The sequence below is a fragment of the Pantherophis guttatus genome, chromosome 7 (assembly GCF_059756535.1).
Source record: "Pantherophis guttatus breed Tessera chromosome 7, ASM5975653v1, whole genome shotgun sequence".
In the NCBI taxonomy this organism is placed as follows: Eukaryota; Metazoa; Chordata; class Lepidosauria; order Squamata; family Colubridae; genus Pantherophis; species Pantherophis guttatus.
Window position 1 is genome coordinate 18,133,340 of NC_142069.1, and position 23,881 is coordinate 18,157,220.

Sequence of the window (23,881 nt, forward strand, 5' to 3'; positions counted from 1 at the left end):
GATCCACTGTTTGGCAATCATGTAGGATTTTTTGGGAGTATTAATCTTAACTGGACAAGGTCTTGGTGACTACAAAGCAGTATTGTGAGCTACAAAAAAATGAGCCACAAAAAAGTCACATGGCCATATGTGATACATGGACTCTGAGTTTCATTAACACCAATTGTAAGAATGTGACCCTGATTTTACAAACTTGTACAGCGCAGGGTGAGAGGCATCTAGTTAATGTTCATATTAGGAACTGACAAACATTCTATAGGCAATAAATGCCTACCACTTAGCTCATTTTTTCTCCCTTTTGGCAATGAAACGTGCTTATTTCCTTTTATATTTTTATTTTTCATGCCTTGTTAAAATAACGTATCATAATTGAGCCATTTGAAAGTGAATGGCTCTCAGCCACCAATTAAAGATTGTCCTTGTGGGTTTTAACAATGAGGTTGCATTGAAATTGTAATTATGTGATCCAATAAAGCCTCCGTTAATGTGAAGGAACACACAGCAGTCATCATTTCCTATTTGAAACAGATTAAAATCATACATTACCATCTTCCATGGTTCTTCCATAAGTGGCTCCAAAGGTATTCAAAGCCATGAAATCAAGAGACAACCAAAACCTCCCCAGAGAAGCCAGCTGGATTAGTAGTTGCATTTTACTACAATACTGATGATTAGGTAATGTTTTCCATAATACTCAAGCAATATAATTTATGCATGCGTGACCTAATTTGACATAGAGAGCTTTGTCATTTAACACAAGGGAATCACTTAAAAGTTCGTACAGGATAGCCAAAAGATTGCCAGGATTATCTCTAGTGGTTGACTTGCGTTACATAATGGAAGGATTTAGCTCTGTTTTCAGCAAAGTATATTGGAAAGAATCTTGCCACCCAATGATGTCACAAGCATCTCTTGTGACCTAGCCTATTGGGGTGGCTCTTCTTCATTCATCCTTCCTATGCTATTTTCTCTTTTCTCTTCAGTATGTCTGAACAAAGATGCCACCTGGCAAGCTGAATAAAGTAGAGATTGAAAGAGTTTGAGACCTTACCTTTATCTGCATACCTGTTAATGGTTCCTCCATTAAAACAAGTGTGTTCCCAATTACTCCACCAGGTAAATGGGTGGCATCCAGCTATTCTTGTTCTCCTTATTTGTGGTGAGTTAGAACATTTGTGTAGCCTTTTCCTTACTCTGATTGTCCTCTTTTCTCGGAAAAACTTCAATTTCACTGTCAGGCCCAGTGTGTTGACTTTTTTATTATCCTGTTTATGGAAACCCCTGCTCCCATGATAAGGCCAAGAGAAGAGAACCTCCTTTTCTCCTCAGGAATTTTGAGTCCTCTTACACAAAAAGATGTCTTGGAAAGTCAAAAATGTTAAATTTTACTATATGTTTAGAGGCAAGGAGAAAAGGAAAACATGCATTCAGTGACAGTGGCGTCACTGAAAGCTATTAGCACAGCTCAGCATTTTTATGAATCTTGTGTAACGTATTCCTTGCAGAAAGATTAGAGAAGAGGCAGAAGTTTTAACCTCAGTTCTGTTAGAATCAATGGAGAGAGTTTCCTGCTTTAAGCTAGGCTACATTTGTTGGTCTTTGAGGCTGGGTTTTGTGGTTGTGTGGGTTTCTATGCTCTGCGTTCCTGTATTACTACCATGTTAAAGCATTTTATCTGGTGATGAGGGGAAAAAAATTGAGTAGTTTCTCAGTTACAATAAGTAAGGCAAAGTTTGCAGCTGGATAATTGTTTAATACTCAGTGTCACAGAAGTGAATACACTCCCTCACATTTGGTAAATATTTAAGTTTATCTTTTCATGTGATAACACTGAAGAAATGACACTTGACTGCAATGTAAAGTAGTGAGTATACAGCTTGTATAACAGTGTAAATGTGCTGTCCCCTCAAAATAATGTAACACACAACCATTAATGTCTAAACTGCTGGCAACAAAAGTGAGTACACCCCTAAGTGATAATGTCCAAATGGGGCCCAATGTGTCAATATTTTGTGTGGCCACCATTATTTTCTAGCACTGCCTTAACCCTCTTGGGCATAGAGTTCACCAGAGCTTCACAGGTTGCCACTGGAGTCCTCTTCCACTCCTCCATGACGATGTCATGGAGCTGGTGGATGTTAGAGACCTTGCACACCTCCACCTTCCATTTCAGGATGCCCCACAGATGCTCAATAGGGTTTAGGTCTGGAGACATGCTTGGCCAGTCCATTACCTTTACCCTCAGCTTCTTTAGCAGGGCAGTGGTCGTTTTGGAGGTGTGTTTGGGATTGTTATCATGTTGAAATACTGCCCTGCAGCCCATTCTCCAAAGGGAGGGGATCATGCTCTGCTTCAGTATGTTACAGTACATGTTTGTTCTGTCCCTGTCTCACATACGCACACAAACAGATAGCCAGGGGTTGAATAAAACTGGCAGACAACAAATTCTTTCGATAAGATGATTGGCAGCAACCCAGTAGCTGCTTGCCAAGAACTTTACTCATAGAGGGAGGGGTTGTTCCTCCGTCAGATAAACCCAAACAAGATACACACAGTTCAAGAATTGTCAAGTCCAGTCCGTATTAAATCCAAGGCAGATAACGTTGTTTCAAAGATACAATGTGACTCGCTAGTAGTTAGTTTTGTCCGTCACGGAGTCTGAATGGCCACCTCACCCCCTTTTATCCCCTGTGGGGTGTGATCCAGTGACTCAGCTTAATCTCTGGCATGCCTCCTTTTCTGCTGCGTGCGCTTGTCTCTCCGATGCTGGCGTGGATCCAGCCAAGACTTATCTCCGTCACTGTCCGACTGCGAGGAGATACCTGGCTCCTGGTCAATCTCTTCTCCTTCGGGAGACACCTGAGGCATTGCCAGAGAGGAGGGTCCTGGAGAGGGAGGCCTGGCCCACTCCACTCCTTCAAGTTCGGAGCCTTCTCCCTCCAATAAGTCGGCCTCTGGGGTCGGAGTCACAACACTGTTGGCATTCATGGTTCCCTCAATAAACTGTAGCTCCCCAGTGCTGGCAGCACTCATGCAGCCCCAGACCATAACATTCCCACCACCATGCTTGACTGTAGGCAAGACACACTTGTCTTTGTACTTCTCACCTGGTTGCCGCCACACACACTTGTCACCATCTGAACCAAATAAGTTTATCTTGGTCTCATCGGACCACAGTACATGGTTCCAGGAATCCATGTCCTTAGTCTACTTGTCTGCAGCAAACCGTTTGTGGGCTTTTTTGTGCACTATCTTTAGAAGAGGCTTCCTTCTGGACGACAGCCCTACAGACCAATTTGATGCAATGTGCGGCATATGGTCTGAGCATTGACAGGATGAGCCCCCTACCCCTTCAACCTCTGCAGCAGTGCTGGCAGCACTCATATGTCTATTTCCCAAAGCCAACCTCTGGGTATGACACTGAGCACGGGCACTCAACTTCTTTGGTCAACCATGGCGAGGCCTGTTCTGAGTGGAACCTGTCCTGTTAAACCGCTGTATGGTCTTGGCCACCATGCTGTAGCTCAGTTTCAGGGTCATGGCAATCTTCTTATAGCCTAGGCCAGTGATGGCGAACCTTTTTGGCATTGTGTGCCAAAAGTCTAAGCGCGCATGCGCTGTCGCGCTCCCGTGTGCCGGAACCCATAATGCAATGTGCGCCCCCATTTACGCATGTGTGCACGACAACCCCCACGCTCCCTCTACACATGTGCACACACTGTGCATGCATGCCCCCCCAATGCCCCCCCCTTTTTCCAAGTGGGCCGGCATACCTCTTACCAGAGGACAACTAGGTACCGGCCTGTTCCCTGGTGAGACAGCTGTTCCCCGCCCGGCGCATGACGCTGCCAAGATGGCTTGGCTGATGATCAGACAACTCCAAAGTTTCCTGCTAAACGTGTTCGTTCTCTTGCCCGTCTTCTTTCCCTGTTTAAAAGAGCCGCACTTGTAGGGGGGAGCGATCTGACTAAAGAGCTGTGCTTTAGCTGTACTAAAGGGCTGCCTCTTGCCTTCCACGATCTCCAAAGTTCCTCCCCCATGGAATCCTAGCTTTCTCTTGCCTTCCACAATCTCTAACATTTCTCCCCCATGGAATCCTAGCTTTTTCCTGCCTTCCACGATCTCTCAACGTTTCTCCCCCATGGAATCCTAGCTTTTTCCTGCCTTCTGCGATCTCCAAAGTTCCTCCCCCATGGAATCCTAGCTTCCTCTTGCCTTCCACAATCTCCAATTTTTCTCCCCCATGGAATCCTAGCTTCCTCTTGCCTTCCACGATCTCCAACGTTTCTCCCCCATGAAATCCTAGCTTTTTCCTGCCTTCCACAATCTCCAAAGTTCCTCCCCCATGGAATCCTAGCTTCCTCTTGCCTTCCACAATCTCCAATGTTTCTCCCCCATGGAATCGTAGCTTTTTCCTGCCTTCCCCGATCTCCAAAGTTCCTCCCCCAATTGAGTGCCTCCTGCCTTCCGTGCCTCCTCAGATCTTTGCAGTTTCTCCCCCCATCGAGTGCTAGCTTTCTCCTGCTTTCCTTCCGCGGAGAGGCATCTGCAGAGGGTAGAACCTGCAGATATCGGGGAAGGCCCTGCCTCCGTTCATGCACGGCAGAGACCAGAAGACCAGCTGGCCGATTGGAGGTGCGCGCATGTGTGGACCTGGGCTGGGGCGACGGCTGGCGTGCCGGCAGAAAGGGCTCTGCGTGCCACCTGTGGCACGCATGCCATAGGTTCGCCATCACGGGCCTAGGCCATCTTTATGTAGAGCAACAATTGTTTTTTTCAGATCCTCAGGGAGTTCATTGCCATGAGGTGCCATGTTGAATTTCCAGTGACGAGTATGAGAGAGTGAGAGTGATAATCAAATTTAACACACCTGCTCCCCCTTCACGCCTGAGACCTTGTAACACTAAAGCGTCACATGACACCAGGGAGGGAAAACGGCAACATGGGCCCCATTTGGACATTATCACTTAGGGGTGTACTCGCTTTTGTTGCCAGCAGTTTAGACATTAATGGCTGTGTGTTGCATTATTTTGAGGGGATAGCACATTTACACTGTTATACAAGCTGTATACTCACTAGTTTACATTGCAGCCAAGTGTAATTTCTTCAGTGTTGTCACATGAAAGGATATACTTAAATATTTACAAAATGTGAGGGGGTGTACTCACTTCTGTGACATACTGTATATAGATTTTATAAAATGAAGAGAGGATGAGGAGAGAAAAGGAAAACAACATCAGGTACCAATCCTTCAAATTACCCAATCTTTATTATAACAAACAATACTAGAAAAAGAAACAAAGTAAAACTGGTCTTTTGGTACTCTTGATACAACAGCTCAGTGAATGAGGAAGGAGAGGAATAGCCAAATGGATACCGGTAGTCCTTAACTTACAACGCTTCATTTAGGGTCTGCTCAAAGTTACAAAGGCATTGAAAGAAGGGACTTACAGCCGTTTCTCACACAACCATTGCAATATCCCCATGGGTCACATGATCAAAATTCAGGTGCTTAGCAACTGACTCATATTTATGATGGTTGCAGTGTCCCATAGTCATGTGATCTCCTCTTGTGATCTTCTGAAAAGCAAAGTCAATGGGAAAGCCAGATTCATTTTACAACTGTACTGCTAACTAGCAACTGAAGTGATTCACTTAATGGCAAGAAAGGTCGTAAAATGGGGCAAAACTCACAACTCTCAACCCTGAAGTCATCTTTGAGCGTCTTCAGGGTTGCCACAGCAAGGCTGGCTGGAGCTGTGGGAAAGGAAGGGGGATATGCAGCCAAAATAACATTCTTTCTTTTGAGAACCAAGGACACTCTCACCAGCACCTGGAAGGGCATGGATTGGAGGCATCCAGGGTGGGGAGAGAGACCTGATTGGGGCATGTGATGGATGTGTGTAATGTTGGGAAGAACTTTGGACTTTAGAACCAAAGGGTGGGGGAAACCCCGGGGACTTCAGATTCGGGTTTTCACCAGCTGTGCCAATATGACAGGCCTAATAAATCTATACTTTGTAGAACCCTGCCTTGGAGTTTTGATTTCCTATGGGCTGTTACTTGGAACCTGACAACAACTATGTCACTTAGCAATAGAAATTTGGGGCTCAATTGTGGTCATAAGTCAAGGACTACCTGTATTGTACCTATCTTCCCAGTTTCTTCGCTTTCCAAAATGAATGCTGTTCTTACACTCCTAAAATCCGGAGAGATTTATTTCCAAGCAAGTGTCAGTCTTTCGAAGTAGGCAAAGTCAAGAGAAATAGCAGTGAATTTAAGAATGGTCTTCAAAGTTGTAGGGTATTATAACAGAATCAATTTCTCGCTACCACATCTTAAATTAAACCAAATCAAGGCAGGCTTATTCGGGGGGGGGAGGGGGGCGGTTCGTCATGCTTTTTTCTTTCCCATTCAGAAAAGAAACAAAACTGAATGGTTCATTCATCCCATTTCCAGGGCCAGAGTTACATTTCAGCATATTATGTAGAGAGAAGATTGATTCTTGGCAGCTAAGCACAATGGATAAATAACCTACCTAAAACCCATGTAGAACAAAATCTCTTTCATCGCGGTGTATATGCCTTTTTGGAATAGAATGGGAGAACTTGCCACAGCCAACTCACTGCGGCCAATTCGCCACGGCCAACTCGCCATGGAACAACTCGCCACGGAACAACTCGCTGAGGGACAATTTAACCATTCTATTTAATTATTTAAAGTTTAAAAAAAAACTTATTTTAAGTTTTGCCATCCACACTTCATTCTGTCCCTCCTTTTGCATCCTTTCTTCAATCATTCTGTTCCACTATTTCTTTGATATTAGTGTAACTCTTGTCCTGCAGTGAGTTGGCTGTGGCGAGTTGTCATAGACCTTTTTGGAAATGGCCACATTTTTGTTCTTGTTTCCTTTATGCAGCGTTCTCAAAATGGCTTCTTGCAACAGACATACAGACACAAGATCCATCGCTAGCTGGCACGCCACTCTCAGATGCCGAATACGACAATTTCTTCAAAACACTGAACAATCCACGCCGAGCCAGCGCAGTTTGCTTCTTCAGATCCATGTATGGCTGCCAGAACCCCTTGGTTCAGACTTTAGACCTGTATGAAAATCATGGAATTGTCCCAGAAGGTAAAGTCTATCACAGTACTTGCCATTTCAGAATTGCTCTTACTCCTCTTTTAAACTTATTAAAGCTCGATTTGGAAAGCCATACTTACATTCATGCAAGCCCATGGATCTCTTACAAGGCAATTAAAACATTTTTTGCCAAACGCATTTGGTAGATTCTTCCTGCTATTATTTTCATTGATATATATAGTGAGTAAGATAAAAGCTAGTTTCCAATAACTGTTCAAGGCAACCCATATATGTTCATATGTTTCTTCTCAGAACTGATTTACTTTAAATTAGATAAAAAGAATCATGGGTTTAACTTTGTTAAAAAATGGATTGGAAACTCCACTGTGTGGTAGTGGTGAACATATTATTGCTAAAGTCTATAAAGTGTTATTGAATTTAAATCTGGAAAATGAACAAATAAAGCATTGTATGATTCCGTGAGCAAGGAATTTTGGATATAATGTAATGTTTGAACAGTGGGAGAATATGTGGAATAAAGCTTTAGAATTTACATTAAACTATAATTGTAAATATAAGTTGTCAAGAATGTATAAAGGTACTTCAAATGAATATTGGAAATGTAAATGTAAAGAAGGGGCTTTTTATCATTTATGGTGGACATGTGATAAAGCAAAGAAATATTGGATAGGATGCATATCTTAATACAGAAAATTCTTAAAGTGAATTTAGAAAGAAAACTAGAGATTTCTCCATTGTGGGTGGAGACAGCAGCCAGGATCAGTTGTACTCCTCTGTTCAGATTGATGGACTAAGTCTGTCATAGTTGTTAAGTCCCGCCCTTGTTGCTAGGGGCTCCCAGCTTTTGACTCAGTCCGTCAGACTGGACAGTCATGTGGGATTGTGTCTCTAGCTAACTTTGATTTATTCTGGAATTTGGACTTTCGTTCTTTGGACTTTGGATTTGGATATTGGATTCGGAATTTGCCTATCGGATTGGACTTGGTTTACATCGATTTGTGAGTTGGCAGCCCTGGCTCTATGTGGGGGGCTAGTTTCCCTCAGTAGCTGACTTCAGCTATTTGCTGTCACCCTCTATTTGGCTATTTTACATATTCTAAAATTACAAGGGACACAGCACTATTGTGGATCCTTGCATTCTTAAAGGCAGTTTGTCTTAGACCGCTAGTGGAGTTTCGTGCTCCCGACAATACGGCGATTGCCCTGTGTGGAGCTTCGCGCTCCCTTGTTTATTGCCGTCGGCCATTTTAAAGCTGAATTACAGCTGATTCCAATTTCTAGTGCTGTCAGAGCTTGCCGTTTCTGCTGTTTAGTTAATTATAACAAACGCTGAGATATCATGGAGTCCCGCGCTTCCTGGGCATGTCTTGCCTTTGACCACTGGTGGAGCTTTGCGCTCCCGGACATATAGCCATTATCTTTGTGGAATTTCGCGCTACCCTGCTTGTGGTCAGCGGCCATTTTAGAGCTGAATTACAGCTGGCGCCCGATTTGAACTGCCGACGGACTGGCCCCTCGGTCTCGACAGCTTGGCTCTATTTAAATTGCCTCGGCTGTACTGCCTATTGTCATAAGACGCTTGGAAGCTTCATGCTCCAACTCTGCTGTTATTGCTACCCGGCGATCTCGCTGAGGAGTTTAGTACTCCCTTTGGTGACGACTATTGCAACCGCCATTTTGTCTAGTAACAGCCATTGCCCTAACCTGTTGGCAAGCGGTGAGCCATTGGCGAAGTTTCGCGCTCCCTTGGTGATGGCAAGGGGTGGCCGACATTTTGTTTTCCGCTATAATCGCCTCCGTGCGATAGCGTTGATCTCTGCTCATAGACTTGGAGAGCTGTTCTGATTTATCAAAATAATCACTTTTTCCCCTTGATTACTGGGACATCTAGAAGAGTGACCAAAGTTTTTTTGTGATTGGCTCTTCTGAACAAAGGCTGTTTTCTGCATCAATATGCCTAAAGCTTTATGCAAATCAAAACATGGGCGGAGAAACAGTATAGCCGAACAATCTTCAGCCCAAGTTGCAACCTCCGTCCCTACTGTTTCTCAACAAGGCTCAGGGAAGCCGGACACGGCTGTTAAGGACTCTCGTTCTCAGCATAAACCGCATAAGAGTACTTCCTCTTCCTCAAAGGATGAAAGGTGCAGGGACGAGGCATTAAAAAAGATTTGTGCCAAGGCCACTAGCCGCTTGCCTGCTTCTGCACTGGACATAGAAGGATCCGGTCCAATTCCTGGAAGTGCGGGGAAACATCAGGCCCCAGTTACCCCAGACCAACTGTCTCTCCGGGACTGTTCTGTTTCTATCCCAACTGAGGGCTTATAGGGCTTATTTTAATATAGCTTCCGATTTAGCCTCTCTTCTGCAGGTTCCAACAGTTGACGTGCCCATCGTGGCCCTGACTCCCAACGCAGCTATTCCGGGCGCCTCTGATGAAGGTCTATGTCCCGAGGAACGCCGATCGGACTTGGTGCTGCAACGGGCACATCAAGGTGCGGCCTGGGCGATTTGGTTGGCCTCAACCGCCTCGTTCTTCAACAGATCAACATTACTATAGTTATGACAACTGCAGGAGAAGCTTGCTCCAGAGGATACAAGGATCAAGCAAGATCTTAACAAGATCATCGCCGCTGTATAATTTTCAGCGGACGCAACGCTTAACGCGGCCCGATTTGCAGCAAAGTCGCTTGCTTCATTTGTAACAGCTCACCATTTGCTTTGGCTTTGCCATTGGCAAGTCGACGCAAGACATAAATGGCGCTTAGCATCTGTCCCCTTTTCGGGGGGGTGTTGTTTGGAGACCCATTGAATTCATTTCTCATCGAAACCAAAGATAAGTGGAAGATTTTGCTGACCACTTATCATAGGGGAGAGTCATGTTTTCTGCCATACTCCCATCGCCTGCAATATCGGGGATATGATGGGGGGGGCACTTCCTCCTCATCTAGGATGCAAGGTATTTTCTACCCCAGACAGCGGGGTTATCTGGACAGATCCATGAGAGGTAGACCTTCTTTAAGTAAACAGCCCTTTGGTGAGGGAGGGGGTCATTCATTCTTGCGCCGTCATTAACTTCATCCCGGATCCTCCCATAGGCAGAAGATTGGCCCTCTTTGCCAACCTTTGGGAGAGAACCACTTCGGATAAATGGGTCCGGGCCACATTAAGATCTGGGTTGGCCATTGAATTCCTCTCCCCTCCCCCGATGTCTTTTGTCTGCTGTCCGCTTTTTCATGGCATCGAGAAAAGATACCTTATGGATGCGGCGGTTCAGCATCTCCTTTCAATCAGGGCTATCCAAAAGATGCCTGATGATCAAAAGGGGACGGGATTTTATTCCCATGTGTTTCTTGTACCAAAGTCATCGGCGGGGGGGGGGTGGAGACCGATTCTGGACTTTAAACGTTTGAACTGGTATATAGTATACCGCAAATTCAAGATGCAGTCGTTACAATCTATTCTCGACGATGTTAGGAGGGACGATCTCCTCTCTTCTATAGACCTCACTGAGGCCTATCTCCATATTCCCATCCTCCCCTCCCACAGGAGGTTCCTTAGGTTCTCCTATGGGGGTTTCATTACCAGTATAGGGCTTTGCCTTTTGGCCTCTCTTCTGCCCTGCGTACCTTTACCAAGGTCTGGGCAGCCTTAGCAGCATCCCTCAGGGCCAGATCCATTTGTCTCCAGTGTTATCTGGACGATATCCTGATTTTGTCCTCTACCCCACAGCAGGCATCGGCAGATGTACAGTCTACCCTTCAGGCCCTTGCTTCCCATGGCTTCTCCATTAACATTGAGAAGAGCCACCTTGTCCCCACTACCCGCCTGCTCCATTTGGGAGCATTAATTGATTCAGTGACTGGGAAGGTCTATCTGTCACAGGAGTGTCAGGATAGTATAAGAGCTCTGATTTCCAGAGTGGAGGGGAGTAGATCAGTGTCTCCCTTTGTCCTTTCGCAACTCCTGGGGAAAATGAACTCTGCCATCTTGATTGTCCCATGGGCACAATTACATTCTAGAGACCTTCAATAGTTTCTTTTACCGTTACAGAAGGCGGGCAGAGGCACCTCTTCAGCAAAAATTTCTGTACCCAAGAGGGTGCTCAGGTCTCTCAGATGGTGGCGGTCCCCTGCCATCTACCGAGGTTGTCTGTATTTCGAGCTGCAGAGAGTGGTGGTGATGACGGATGCCAGCCTTCATGGCTGGGGGGTTCACTGTCAGGGACAAGTAGCGTAGGGAAGGTGGACCGACAGCGAAACCCATCGGCCAATCAACTGGTTGGAGCTGCGAGCAGTGTACCTGGCCCTTCGGGCTTTTCGCCAGCTCGTCTCATCCTCACATGTCCTTGTCCTCACAGACAACGTTACAGCAAAGGCGCACATCAACTGCCTGGGGGGCACAAGGTCCAGGTCCCTGATGTTGGAGGCAATGAGGTTGGGTCTCTGGGTGGAAACTCGTTTCAGCTCGTTAAAAGCAGAGTACATCTCCGGAGTTACCAATGTGCAGGTGGCTGAGTCGTCAGCACTTGGATCATGCAGAGTGGCACCTGCACCCACGTATTTTCCAGGGGCTAGAAGCACGCTTTGGCATGCTGGAGGTGGACCTCTTTGCCACGCAAGCGAACGCTCAGCTCCCGCATTTCCTCACGCGGTACCTATTGCCTCAAGCGGAGGCCACCAATGCTCTCCGATCCCTGTGGCCGTCGGGACTACTCTACGTGTTTCTGCCGATCTGCCTCCTCTCCAAGATCATCTGCAAGTTGTTGCTGGAGCAGGCGGAACTTGTGCTGCTGGTCCCACATTGGCCACGGAGGCCTTGGTTTGTGGACCTTGTTTCGTTGTCAGTGGCCCCAGCTTGGCAGATACCTCAAGAGGCAGACACCCTGACTCAGGGGTTATTGAGACATCCAGACCTTCAGTGGTTCCATCTAACCACTTGGCAGTTGAGCGGTGCGCCCTAGGGGGTGCAAACATCCCGGATGCTGTTATCCAGACCATCCAGGCTTCGCGGAGGCCTTCTACGGACTGCATTTATTTGGCCACCTGGCAGGCCTTTTGTGCATGGTGTGTTCAGAACGGAGTTTGGGCCCTTCAAGCCACTGTTGTCAATATCCTGGTCTTCCTCCAGGAGGGCCTTTCCAAAGGTCTTTCTCCCAATACTTTGAGGAGACAAGTGGAGGCCATCTCATCAATACTTACCTGTGGTTCTTTGACCTCCTTGGCTCAACATCCCTTGATTCGTCGGTTTCTGCGGGGCGCCACTAACTTATCTCCGCCGGTACTACATAGGTACCCGACCTGGGACCTCTCGATTGTTTTGCATTTACTTACGGGTCCACCATAGGAGCCTTTGTGATCGACTAGCCTCCGTCTACTATCATGCAAGGTTGCCTTTCTGGTAGCCATTACCTCGGCTCGTCGCATCTCGGAGATTGCCGCACTTTCTACTCGTAGTGATCTCTGCGTGTTCCACGCTGATCGTGTAGTTCTCAGGCTTGATCCCACCTTTATGCCCAAAGTCAGTACTACCTTCCACCGCATGCAGGAACTCATCCTTCCTAACTTCTGTCCTCGTCCTACTCACCATCTAGAACGACGCTGGAATTGGATGTCCGGAGGGCGCTTCGTGTGTATATTAAGCGGACTGCTGACATCCACAGGACGGACTCTTTGTTTGTGTCCTTCCTACCAGTTTCCCTGGGTACCAAGGTGTTATCATCAACCATTGGACACTGGATCAGGCAGACAATCGCCACGGCATACGACCTGAGATCCTTACCGAGACCTCCTTGTTTGACTGCTCATTCAACCCGAAGTGTAGTGACATTGGCGGCTTGGGCTACGCAAGCCTCTTTGCTCGAGATCTATAGAACGGCTACGTGGACTTCACCTTCTCCCTTCATCCAGCACTACAAGCTGGACAAGTTTGCCTTGGCTGATGCCACCTTTGGACTTAGAGTGCTGCAATGGGTTTATCCTGGGGAGGGTTCTTCGGACCAGTCTGGTCCCACCCATACTTAGGGACAGTGAACTTGGGTTTGACCCATCCTGGCTGCTGTCTCCATCCACAATGGAGAAGGGGTGTTGGTCCTACCTGAGACGCACCTTCTCGTTGGGTGGAGACAGCAGCCAGATCCTCTCTTCTCCAGCCTGGTCCTGCTTCTTATCATTTACCTTTCTTCTTATCTCCCACATGCCGAGTCTGTTTCTTCGTCTTCACCAAAAGCCCCTAGCAACAAGGGCAGGACTTAACAACTATGACAGACTCAGTCCATCAATCTGAACAGACGAGTACAACCCATCCTGGCTGCTGTCTCCACCCAACGAGAAGGTGCGTCTCAGGTAGGACCAATGCCAGTTTTCTTTTGGGTTTAATGGAAAAAGACTTGGAAAAAATATGTTGACGGCAGCAAGACTAATTTACACACAGAAATGGAAGCTCACCTCTATCCCAACAATGGATGAATGGCTGCAAAAATTGATGAGTTAGCAGAGATGGCTAAATTGACTGTTTTGATTAAAGAAAAAAACACAAATATCTTTATTTCTATTGGAAACTGCTTCTGGACTTTGTTCTTGAGGTGAAAAAAAATAAAACTTAGATTTTGGGTTTTACCAATTAGATAATTATACAAATGGCTAATTTATATTATTATGAAAAAGTAAAAAGTTGAGGTTAGATATTAATGCCTTATTTTACTGCACCAAAGGAGTCAGAAGTCAATGCCTTTTTTTTCTTTTCCTCTGGCTTTCCCCACCTATCCCCTTTTCCCTTCCCTAATTTTCCTAATATTTATTTTTGTATTCTCTTTCTAATGTCATGTTATAATATACACTAATAAAAACTATCTATCTATCTATCTATCTATCTATCTATCTATCTATCTATCTATCAACTGATTTACTGAATATCATCTCAGCCCTAAATTATTTATATAAACATACAGTCTCTCCGTCTGTATGTTCATTTGTTCATATTCATTCCTTGATATTGGAGCTAAAAAAAATGCAAATTACAGGATGTCCTCGACTTGCAATCATTCTTTTAGTGACCTTTAAAGTTACAATCACACTGAAAAAAGAGATTTATGACCAGTCCTCACACTTACAACCATTGCAGCATCCCTGCAGTCATGTGATCATGATTTGGGCAGTTGGCAATCAGCATGTATTTAAATATAAAGGAGGCAGTGTCCCAGGTCATATTTCTTGCAGCCTACCCAGCTGGGCTTCCAACCAGCAAAGTGAATGGGCGAAACTGGGTTTACTTTGCAACCACGGCAAAAAAAGGGTCATAAAATTGAGTACAGTCATGTGAAGACTCTCTTAACCACCACAGGAACGGAAGTTCCAGTCCCAACTGTGATCATAAATCTTGGACCACCTTGTAGAGTTTTGCAATGTGCCTCTAAAATGTTACCTACACAGATAACAATAAACAATAAACAACAATAAAACTATTTATGCCTATATAATGTGCATTGGATCTTCCATCTACTAATTCCAGGTAGACCACAATTGAGCCCAAAATTTATCTTGCTAAGTGAGATAGTTGTTAGTAAATTTTGCCCCATTTTGCAACCTTTCTGACCAGAGAAAGTTAGTGACATGGTTGTTAAGTGAATCTGACTTCCCCTGACTTTGCTTGCCAGAAGGTCACAATATGACGACCCCAAGACACTGCAATCGTCATAAGTCATTTGCCAAGCATCTGAATTTTGATCACATGACCACAGTGATGCTGCAATGGTCGTTAAGTGTGAAAAACGATCATGTCACTTTTTTCACTGCCAACATTCGAACAGTCACTAAATGAACTTGTAACTCGAGGATTACCTATACAGACAGGAAAGGGAATAATCTGTGGGAAAGAAGGATAATCATCCTTATCTAAGTTATTTTAAAGGTTTGCTGACATAGTCGCCTAACAAGAATATCTGCTGTTTTATGGTAAAATAAATTTTTGTAAGATTGGAGGATTGGACTAGATTGACCTCAAAAGGTTTTTCTCCAGTTTAGAATCTCTTAGTTGTAAGAGGTCAACACTGTTGTTCTGGTCCTTTACTTAAGAGAATAGCTCAATGCTGCCGGGAATCCCCAAAAGAGTAAATAAGGTAGAATAAGGTAGGGGAAATGATTCACAGTGTTCATAATGTTATGTAGACTGTAATTTTTATATTCCTTATATTGTGAGCTGTCGAAAGTCAGTCTGGAGTAGGGCAGTTCCTAAATCAAGCAAGCAAGCAAATAAATAAATAAAATTGGATTCTGGGAACGATAGTGAAGATTCTCAGTCATACAGGTAGAGTTGTCTGGGAGTTGAATCATGGCAATTGGACTTTTTCTCTTTTTTTGGTTTGAAAGGTTTTACTGCTTTTTCATTTATTATTTAGCATATGGAATCCACAGAAGTCATAAATCCCATTTGAACAAAGCATTAGCAGAGAGAGAGAGAGAGAGAGAGAGAGAGAGAGAGAGAGAGAGAGATGATATATGATGTGTACACACATACACACAGACACAGACACACACACATATATATATACTGTATAGTGTAATATTAATGCAATATCAGCGGTTTTCAATTCAATTGTATAGAATGTGAAGGATGTGTGTTTGCGTTTTATTTTTATAGTTATAATCAGGGGTGGGTTCTACTTACCTTTACTACTGGTTCGCAACAGGACTGCACATGTGCAGAAGCTTCCTGACGACATCCAGGTTTGTGGGCGGAGCCTCCTGCCAGTTTTACTACCGGTTCTTGCAAATCGGTCAAATCGGCAACCCACCACTGGTTATAATGTACACTGAAGATGGCATTTAATTTCATTGTACAAGGTGCAATGAAAATAAAGTAAGCTAAACGTATATGTATATGTATATATGTATATGTATATGTATATGACATGTGAACAATACAACACAGGACACCCCAGGACACTGCAACTATCATAAATATGAGTCAGTTGCCAAGCATCTGAATTTTGATCACGTGACCAGGGCATACCACAACAGTTACAAGTGTGAAAAACGGTCATAAATTACTTTGAAAAAAGTGCCGTTGTAACTTCAAACGGTCACTAAATGAATTCATAATCATAATCATAAGTTTATTTGTCAAGCATATATAAGGTAACAGGTAAAAGTATAAACATAATTTGAATACATGAAAAGAGTAAGTTAAAAAGGAATATTAGGACAGGGACGGTTGGCACGCTGGTGCACTTATGCACCAGCATAAGTGTTAATTGTTATAAATTAAGGACTACCTCTACTGAGGGAAGGATTTTTCACTTTGGCATAAATGGATTCTTTCACTCCTCTCTCAAACCGTTTATCTTCCCTCCAAAATCTGAACTTTATTAGGATCATCCGGGAAAGATGAAACCATTATAAAATGGTGTGGTGGACTTTGTGAAAATACCACAAGGGTGTGGTGCCTTCTGAAATTCTAGGATTTGGGGCTCCCAAGCCTCATACATATAATTCCTAGGAAATGTAAAGTGTCAGAACGGGAAAATTATTAAGTACAAGATTGTTAAGAATACACCCTCATTCATAACTGTATTAACTATTGTTTGTTTAGTGTTATTCAAATTAAATAAAATATAGGTTTTGTTTAGGCCTCACCTAAACAAAAGTAGAGAGAACCCTAAGAGACCAAGCTGATCTGGAAAAAAAAAAAAACCCTGTTCCTTTACTGTGTTTGTAAAGAAATCAAATGTTATAAAATGGCTTCTTTCCAAAAGATCTGGATAAGTGCTCCTCCAACACAATTTTTCACAGTTCAAAGTAGTCAGTGGCAGATGTTAAAGTTGCAACCTGGCAGGAATTCATGGAATTGCTGCAATGTTTGGCAACCCATTTGGAGGGAAACCAAAGTCCACTCATTTGAATTCTCAAAAGTTGGCAGAGACTATAATGGTACAACAGTGATGATAACAACTCTATGGGTTATACTGGATCTGAATGAAAATTAATGGAAGGAAACACCAAAGGGGCACATACTACCACATGTGGTGGACGTGCCCCAAAGCAAAACAATATTGGAGTAAAATTAGATTACAATTAGAAGAGATAACTAAACAACATATTGAGATGAAACCGGAAACATTTTTATTAGGAATACTCCCCAGGGTCTTATGAAAAAAAAATACAATATTTAATTATCCATATTATCACAGCAGCAAGAATAATATATGCACAGAATTGGAAAAACAATAACATACGACCGAAGATAATTTGATTAGAAAAGTTTTGGAATGTGCAGAAATGGATAAATTTACAAAGGAGATAGAAGAAAAAGAGGAAACAGAATATTATATAGTGTGGGAGAAATGGTACGAATGGCTAGCTAAGAGATAAAAGACAAGGAAAGATCAAATAAGGAAGATATAGGAATAGAAATGTAACAACAAATAAGAGGAAACAGAAAAAAATACAGTTTGTAGAAATTAAATTGTGTACAGTTATTTATATGCATATATGTAAATAAATTAATATTAGACTTGTATGTGTACATTGAAATAAGGGAGAAAAAATGGATAAGAAATGTTTAACCTTTGCAAAACTGTTGTTTAAAGAGTCTTTTGTTTTTTGAAAAAATGTTTAATAAAAAATATTTTTTTAAAAAAGAAAGAAAATTAATGGAAGTAACCCAAAGGCCTTGGTGATTTTTCTCTAACCCTCCACTTCTCTCCTAGGGAGGGTATGTTCCGACATGGCACAAATGCCCAGCTTTCCTGATTTCTGCACCCTCACTTTTTTTCGCTGCACCTTGAAGAAGTATTTTGTGAAGGTAAGGAAAAGGAAGAAGCCGTTGTTTATTGATCTGAGGCATTTCTTTCCCAGTGATCTATTTAGGCAGCACTTTTAGTGTTAGAAGGAGAATGTGCTGAAAGGTTCGCTGAAGGCAAAAGATAACCAGGAATAGCAATAGAAAAGGGAATGGAAGCTGCTAGGTCTCATTGAGAATATTTGCTCATTGAGTAAATATGATTTTCACTGCATTGTATTTACTTTGCTTCCAAGAGGATCAGGCTAGTTATGTAGGTGAATAGAGTTATTTAAATTGAGACTTCAGCCATCTGTATACAGCTCCAATGCCTCCTTTGGCTGCATAGCATGAGTGGCAAACTTCCCTCTGCTTGTCACTCACCCCTATGTTTCAACATCACTGGCCTACACATGTCTAATCTATTTTTTGTGGCCATGACATTGCAATCTAACATTCTTTATGGCAGGGGCCGAACATTCTCACTACCCCACTCCATCAAAATGCTCCAAGTATTTCACATTTTAATACACCACCAGGATTCCACTGACCCTGAACAAAGAATTACATATTATAACAGGAATATAGAACATTGTTTCACTCATATCTGTTTACTCTGATTCAATGTTATTTACTAAACTTGGACCACTTTCAGCTTTGTGAGGTAGTCCAGACAAGAAGCACACCCAAATTAACTATTTCTACTTTAGTGTAAGGTTACATTAGAAGAATTTTACATTAGTCTGAATGCGCATTTCTTCCTCATCATCTTTACAGCCCTAGAAGCTAGGGAGGGATCCTCCCGCATTCTTGTTTAGGACTACATGTATTTTATCCAACTGATCCCCTTGCTATGGCTCATCTTCTTTCTCCCAAGGTCATTCTCACATAGCATTACAGTCACTCTGGATACATGGACTCAGCTTCCCAGAATTCTCAGCACTGACCATTCTATAGAAAACCATATATCTGCCTTTTCCACCCTACACATGAGTTTAAGGGCAGCATGGTGGCTCAGCGGTTAAAATGCTGGGCTTGTCAGCTGGAAAACTGGCAGCCCACATTTCAGACGTGAGGTCATGTGATGGGATGAGCTCCTGTCCTCACCCCAGTTTCTGCTAACCTAGCATTTTGAAAGCATGTAAATGTGAGTAGATAAATAGGTACTACTTCATTGAGAAGGTCAGCGCTTCATGACATCATGCTGATCAGATGACCGAGGAAATGTCTTCGGACAGCACTGGCTCAGTGGCCTTGAAACAGAGATGAGCACTGCCCCCTATATAGTCAGTAACAACTAGCGGAGTAAAATATGCAGGGGCTCTTTTACCTTCACACGAGTAGGGGCCTTATGTTTCAGAATTCTGGATCAGTATCATTATTGGCCATTGTACTCTCTCTTCCTTGGAATCACCAATGTGGAGAAGCTGACCTTAGGTCAGGGGTGTCAAACTGGTGGCCCGCGAGCATCACGCGCAGGCCACACCCACCCCAGCTCCGCAAAGGGAAAAAATGTCATGATACGTCACAGCAACGTGACGCGGCAAGTTTGACAGCCGTGCTCTAGGCCCTCTTGAAAAATGTCAGAAACCAAGCTTATAATTGAATGCGTACAGAATATAGGCTGTACAGCAGTGTTTCCACCTGGCATCATCACATTTGCAGTCAGGAGAAGATGCCAGTTTCTACATCACTGGCCTCCAAGGTGATTCTCTCCATGCTATACATAAGCATCACTTTCTGCTCATGGGGAACGAATCCAAGTCCCCGTTTATTACCAAAGGCAAAGCAGCTTTACGAAGGACAAAGGTTTAGGGAAATCTGTGGGGTGTGTTTTTTTCTGAGAGAGAAGGGAAGAAATAAGGGAAGGACGGACAACCAAAGGTCAGATCAGCCATATCGTTAAGTGAAGCAAGGTAGCCATCTGCCTTGAGGTTAAGTCTTGGCATGCCATTAAGGAGAATGCTAGAGGTGAAATTGTCTATGGCATTCACTTTGGCATCAATTTCAAAAAAATTAGTAGCAGCTTTCCTGAATCCGTTGTTATGATCTTACGTGTGTGTGTGTGTGTGTGTGTGTACCCGCACATACACATCGACCAGCTGTCCTGCATTTTCAGTTTGCATTGGAAAAAAAGCTTTTATTGGCACTAATAGAAGTTTTCCTCTTGAGGCACATTACCGTCTTCTTTCAAATATTATATTGTACAAAGACTAATGAGATTATTACCGTACCTAATTTGGTTCCAATAAGCGGAAAAATGTTTTTTAAAAATATTAAAGAAAAAAAGATCAATAGAAAGTACTTCAAGCCCCAACTTGTCTTGGTCATCCCTTTGAGGACTATTCCAGACTCCACATTTTATTTATGGCAGAAGTCCTCCGTTTTGAAAAGCTGTGTAGTTCAGTCAGGAAAGTATCCTCCAGCACAGTACATAAATGGTACCTTGTGAGTTCCTGCCTTTTAATTGTTACTGGAAACAGGTGGGGACCTGAATCAGTTAATAGTTTGCCTCATGAGTGGAGGAAGGGAAATGCTTGACAGCCTGGGAGTGAAGGAACAGCACAATCAGAAGTCCTTGACATTTCTGGACAAAGCACTTTAGAAACCCTCTAGAGATGTCAAAGCACAGTCTTCTCTCATGCAGAAGAAAATGAGAGAAATGATAGCTTAGAAAAATCATAGCAACCAAAGGTGTGATTTCTGCTTTGCATTATTCCCCCTGTGTAGCGGATTCGGTGTCCAGATGAGATCGGTGAAACATCTTCAACACCACAAAACACCAATCAAGAACTTGAAAATACTGAATCATCATCTACCCTACAAGAGACGCCACTTATCAGCATTCCCCTTACCACTCTCTATACCACCAAGCCATCTCCTCCGCCTCTCACCTCTGTATCAAACACTCCCACAGCAACAACAGAAACCATCACAACCGTTTCCGACACTACCATTGGAACCATTCCTAAACATCCCAGTGTTATTTCTGATATTACTTCCATGAAGCTTTTGCTTGATCTGCCCACCTCTTCCACTCCTGTCACAACTGACTCAGAATCCTTGCTTGAGCTTCTCACCAGCCTTGATGCAGTGATAGCCGGGCAAAGCTTTCCCGAATTGTTTACCACCAAACTTAACATGGCAGAGGGGTCTTTTTCCCAGCACCTTATGACTGATGTGCTTTCTCTGACTCCTGTTCCTACGCTTCCTTCTACTTCCAATGCTATGACAGCTACCCCAGTTATTTCTGTATCAGTTGTCCCTGAATCCTCCTCTGAGCCTACCATCCTTGAAGTCACCACACCATCAGTGGGTTCTGTTTCCACAAATCCTGCCACTACTGTTGCCCCAGCCAGTAGCCCAACTTTAGCATCTCCTAGTCCCATAGTCACTGTCACTGCCACTGAAGCCACCACACCATCAGTGGGTTCTGTTTCCACAAATCCTGCCACTACTGTTGCTATAGCCAGTAGCCCAACATCAGCATCTCCTAGTCCCATTGTCACTGTCACTGAAACCACACCGTCAGTGGGTTCTGTTTCCACAAATCCTGCCACTACTGTTGCTATAGCCAGTAGCCCAACGTCAGCATCTCCTAGTCCCATTGTCACTGTCACTGAAACCACACCGTCAGTGGGTTCTGTTTCCACAAATCCTGCCACTACTGTTGCCCCAGCCAGGAGACCAACGTCAGCATCTCCTAGTCCCATTGTCACTGTCACTGCCACTGAAGCCACCACACCATCAGTGGGTTCTGTTTCCACAAATCCTGCCATTACTGTTGCTATAGCCAGTAGCCCAACGTCAGCATCTCCTAGTCCCATTGTCACTGTCACGGAAACCACACCGTCAGTGGGTTCTGTTTCCACAAATCCTGCCACTACTGTTGCCCCAGCGAGTAGCCCAACTTCTACATCTCCTAGTCCTGCTGTCACTAACACGGCCACATCAACAACTTCCTGTTCTTCTTCCCCTTCTCCCTCATCTTCTACTGCTTCCAAAGTGTCTGTGACCAAGCCCACCACCCCTATAAGTCCTGCTCATGCATTGCCTCCTGCCAGAGTGGCTGGATGGCCTGTTGTCCCAATCTCCGCTCTTCTTGGGCAGTATCCCTTGCAGCCTACCTCTGTCCTGCACCTTCTTCTCCTTCCTCCTGGCTTTGATCCTAGGAAGTCAAAACCTCAGGCAGTTGCCATCTCTTCTCTGCTTCCATTTGGAGCAGGGCCTGCTAATATTTGGCAAAAGAAAACGATGCCTCAGCCCCCGATGAACTTGCCAACGACTGCAAAACGGGAGACGTTCTTACCAACGAAATCGTCAACCGCTGCAAGATTGGAGAACCCCTTACCAATGACCTCGCCAACTGCTGCAAAATTGGAGAGCTTTGTAGCACGGCTACGGGATAAGAGAGTGCAACAGCTGATGCAGAAAATGCGAGAGTTGATGGCTAAAGGGAAAGACATACAAAAGGAAGTGTTGCAGTCCACCTCTGTGCAACTGCTCTCTGCGCTGAAGAATGCCAAACAAAAGGCTGTGGCTTCCTTAGTACCCGAGAAGCAACTCCAAAGATGACATAGCCACGTAGGCTGTTCGCCTCTTTTGTACAGTAGGCAGGATGCTTCATGGGCGGGTGTCTTCCAGCACCATTACACAAGACCTTTCAGTATACTTGCTTGTGGTTTACCTGATTCCATTCCATGAATTCTTTCTAAGGTGTTCCTTATCCCTTTGAGATGACGGGATCAAAACAGAAAGGTTTTCTTCTGCGGATTTGAAGGACTGGGGGACTTGGAATTCCTTGAAGCTGCACTAGGGAGGATGCTTCCAGACCCTACTTTAATCTCTGTTAAAATGAAGAATCTCATTGTTGAGTGGGTGTTTCTTTAACTGAAAAGCCTCTCTGATTTCTGAATGGAGGGGACAGATTATTTATTCTTAATTTCAGTTTGAGATGGATATTAAAGAAATGTTTTGCAGAACTGAGTGGAATTAGTTCACAAATTCTGCCCCTCCCACCCCTCAAAGAGGTTATCTCCCAAGTATAGATAGTCATCTATTTATAGCCACAATTGGGACAGGAATTTACGTTGCTAAGCAAGGCTGTCATTAAATGAATTAGGCCCAATTTTATGATTTTTCATGCCATGGACATTAAATAAATCACAGCAGTTATTAAGTAAACCATGTGTTTGTTCAGTGAATCCATCTTTTCCCATTGACTTTATTTGCTGGAAGCTTCCAGGAAGGTCGTAATTGATGATCTTGTGGCCCCAGGAAGCTCACTCATTGGCATCCTTCAGTCTCAAGAGACTATGGTATCGTGCTCTGGAAAGAGGTCCTAAAACAGCATCTAGTGTGACTAAAAAGGCCAATTCGAGAGTGGCAATCCCTTCCACACTGAGGGCAGATACATTCTGTCCCCTGCCCAGCCCCCAGATTTCGCTGGTTCCGGGACTGCGTTTTTGCCTCAGCCTGCTGAACAAGTGTCTCTTCGAATTGGAGAAGGCCATGCTGCGTCTTTAGCCTTCAAGCTGAACGATCGGAGGTCAAGGTTTCCCAGTTGTTAATGTCCATTCCCAGGGCCTTTAGGTCCCTCTTGCAGGTATCCTTATATCGCAGCTGTGGTCTCCCTCTGAGGCGCTTTCTCTGCACTAATTCTCCATACAAGAGATCTTTCGGAATCCGACCATCAGCCATTCTCACGACATGCCCCAGCCAGCGTAGACGTCACTCTTTCAATAGTGTATACATGCTAGAAATTCCAGGAAGCTACAATTATGATAAATACATACCAGTTGCCAAACCTCTGGATTTTGTTCATGTGACTGCATGGATGCTGTGATGCTCATAAGTTTTAAGACTGGTCATAAGATCAATTTTCAGTGCTATGTTAACTCTGAATGGTCGTAAGAATAGTCTTAAATTAAGGACTACGTAGCTTATTTTTCCTTTCAGAGTTTTTTGGAAAACTTCATTTCCCAGGACCTCTTCACCTAA

At 44.0% G+C, this 23,881-nt stretch overlaps 2 protein-coding genes across 4 annotated transcripts in view; one reads left to right on the top strand and one right to left on the bottom strand.

Annotated features, from left to right (window-relative positions):
* Window positions 1–905, bottom strand: part of DDX11 (DEAD/H-box helicase 11) — a 49,504-nt gene extending 48,599 nt beyond the window's left edge. For both annotated transcript variants that reach the window (XR_015728850.1, XM_087873705.1), the window contains exon 1: window positions 547–905. The gene's annotated coding sequence lies outside the window, so the exon portion shown is untranslated. The remainder of the gene's footprint in view (window positions 1–546) is intronic.
* A 7-nt stretch (window positions 906–912) lies between these two features.
* On the top strand, window positions 913–23,065 carry LOC117655636 (uncharacterized). 2 transcript variants are annotated; one of them, XM_060694824.2, is made up of 4 exons: window positions 913–1,159; window positions 6,920–7,135; window positions 17,811–17,905; window positions 20,612–23,065. In XM_060694824.2, exons 1-4 carry the CDS (start codon window positions 1,072–1,074, stop codon window positions 22,454–22,456), a joined length of 2,244 nt encoding a protein of 747 aa, XP_060550807.2. In that variant the 5' UTR covers window positions 913–1,071; the 3' UTR covers window positions 22,457–23,065. The 2 variants fall into 2 exon arrangements, with proteins under 2 accessions (XP_060550807.2, XP_087729833.1); XM_087873707.1 differs by having other exon boundaries at window positions 930–1,116.
* Window positions 23,066–23,881: the final 816 nt, after the last annotated feature.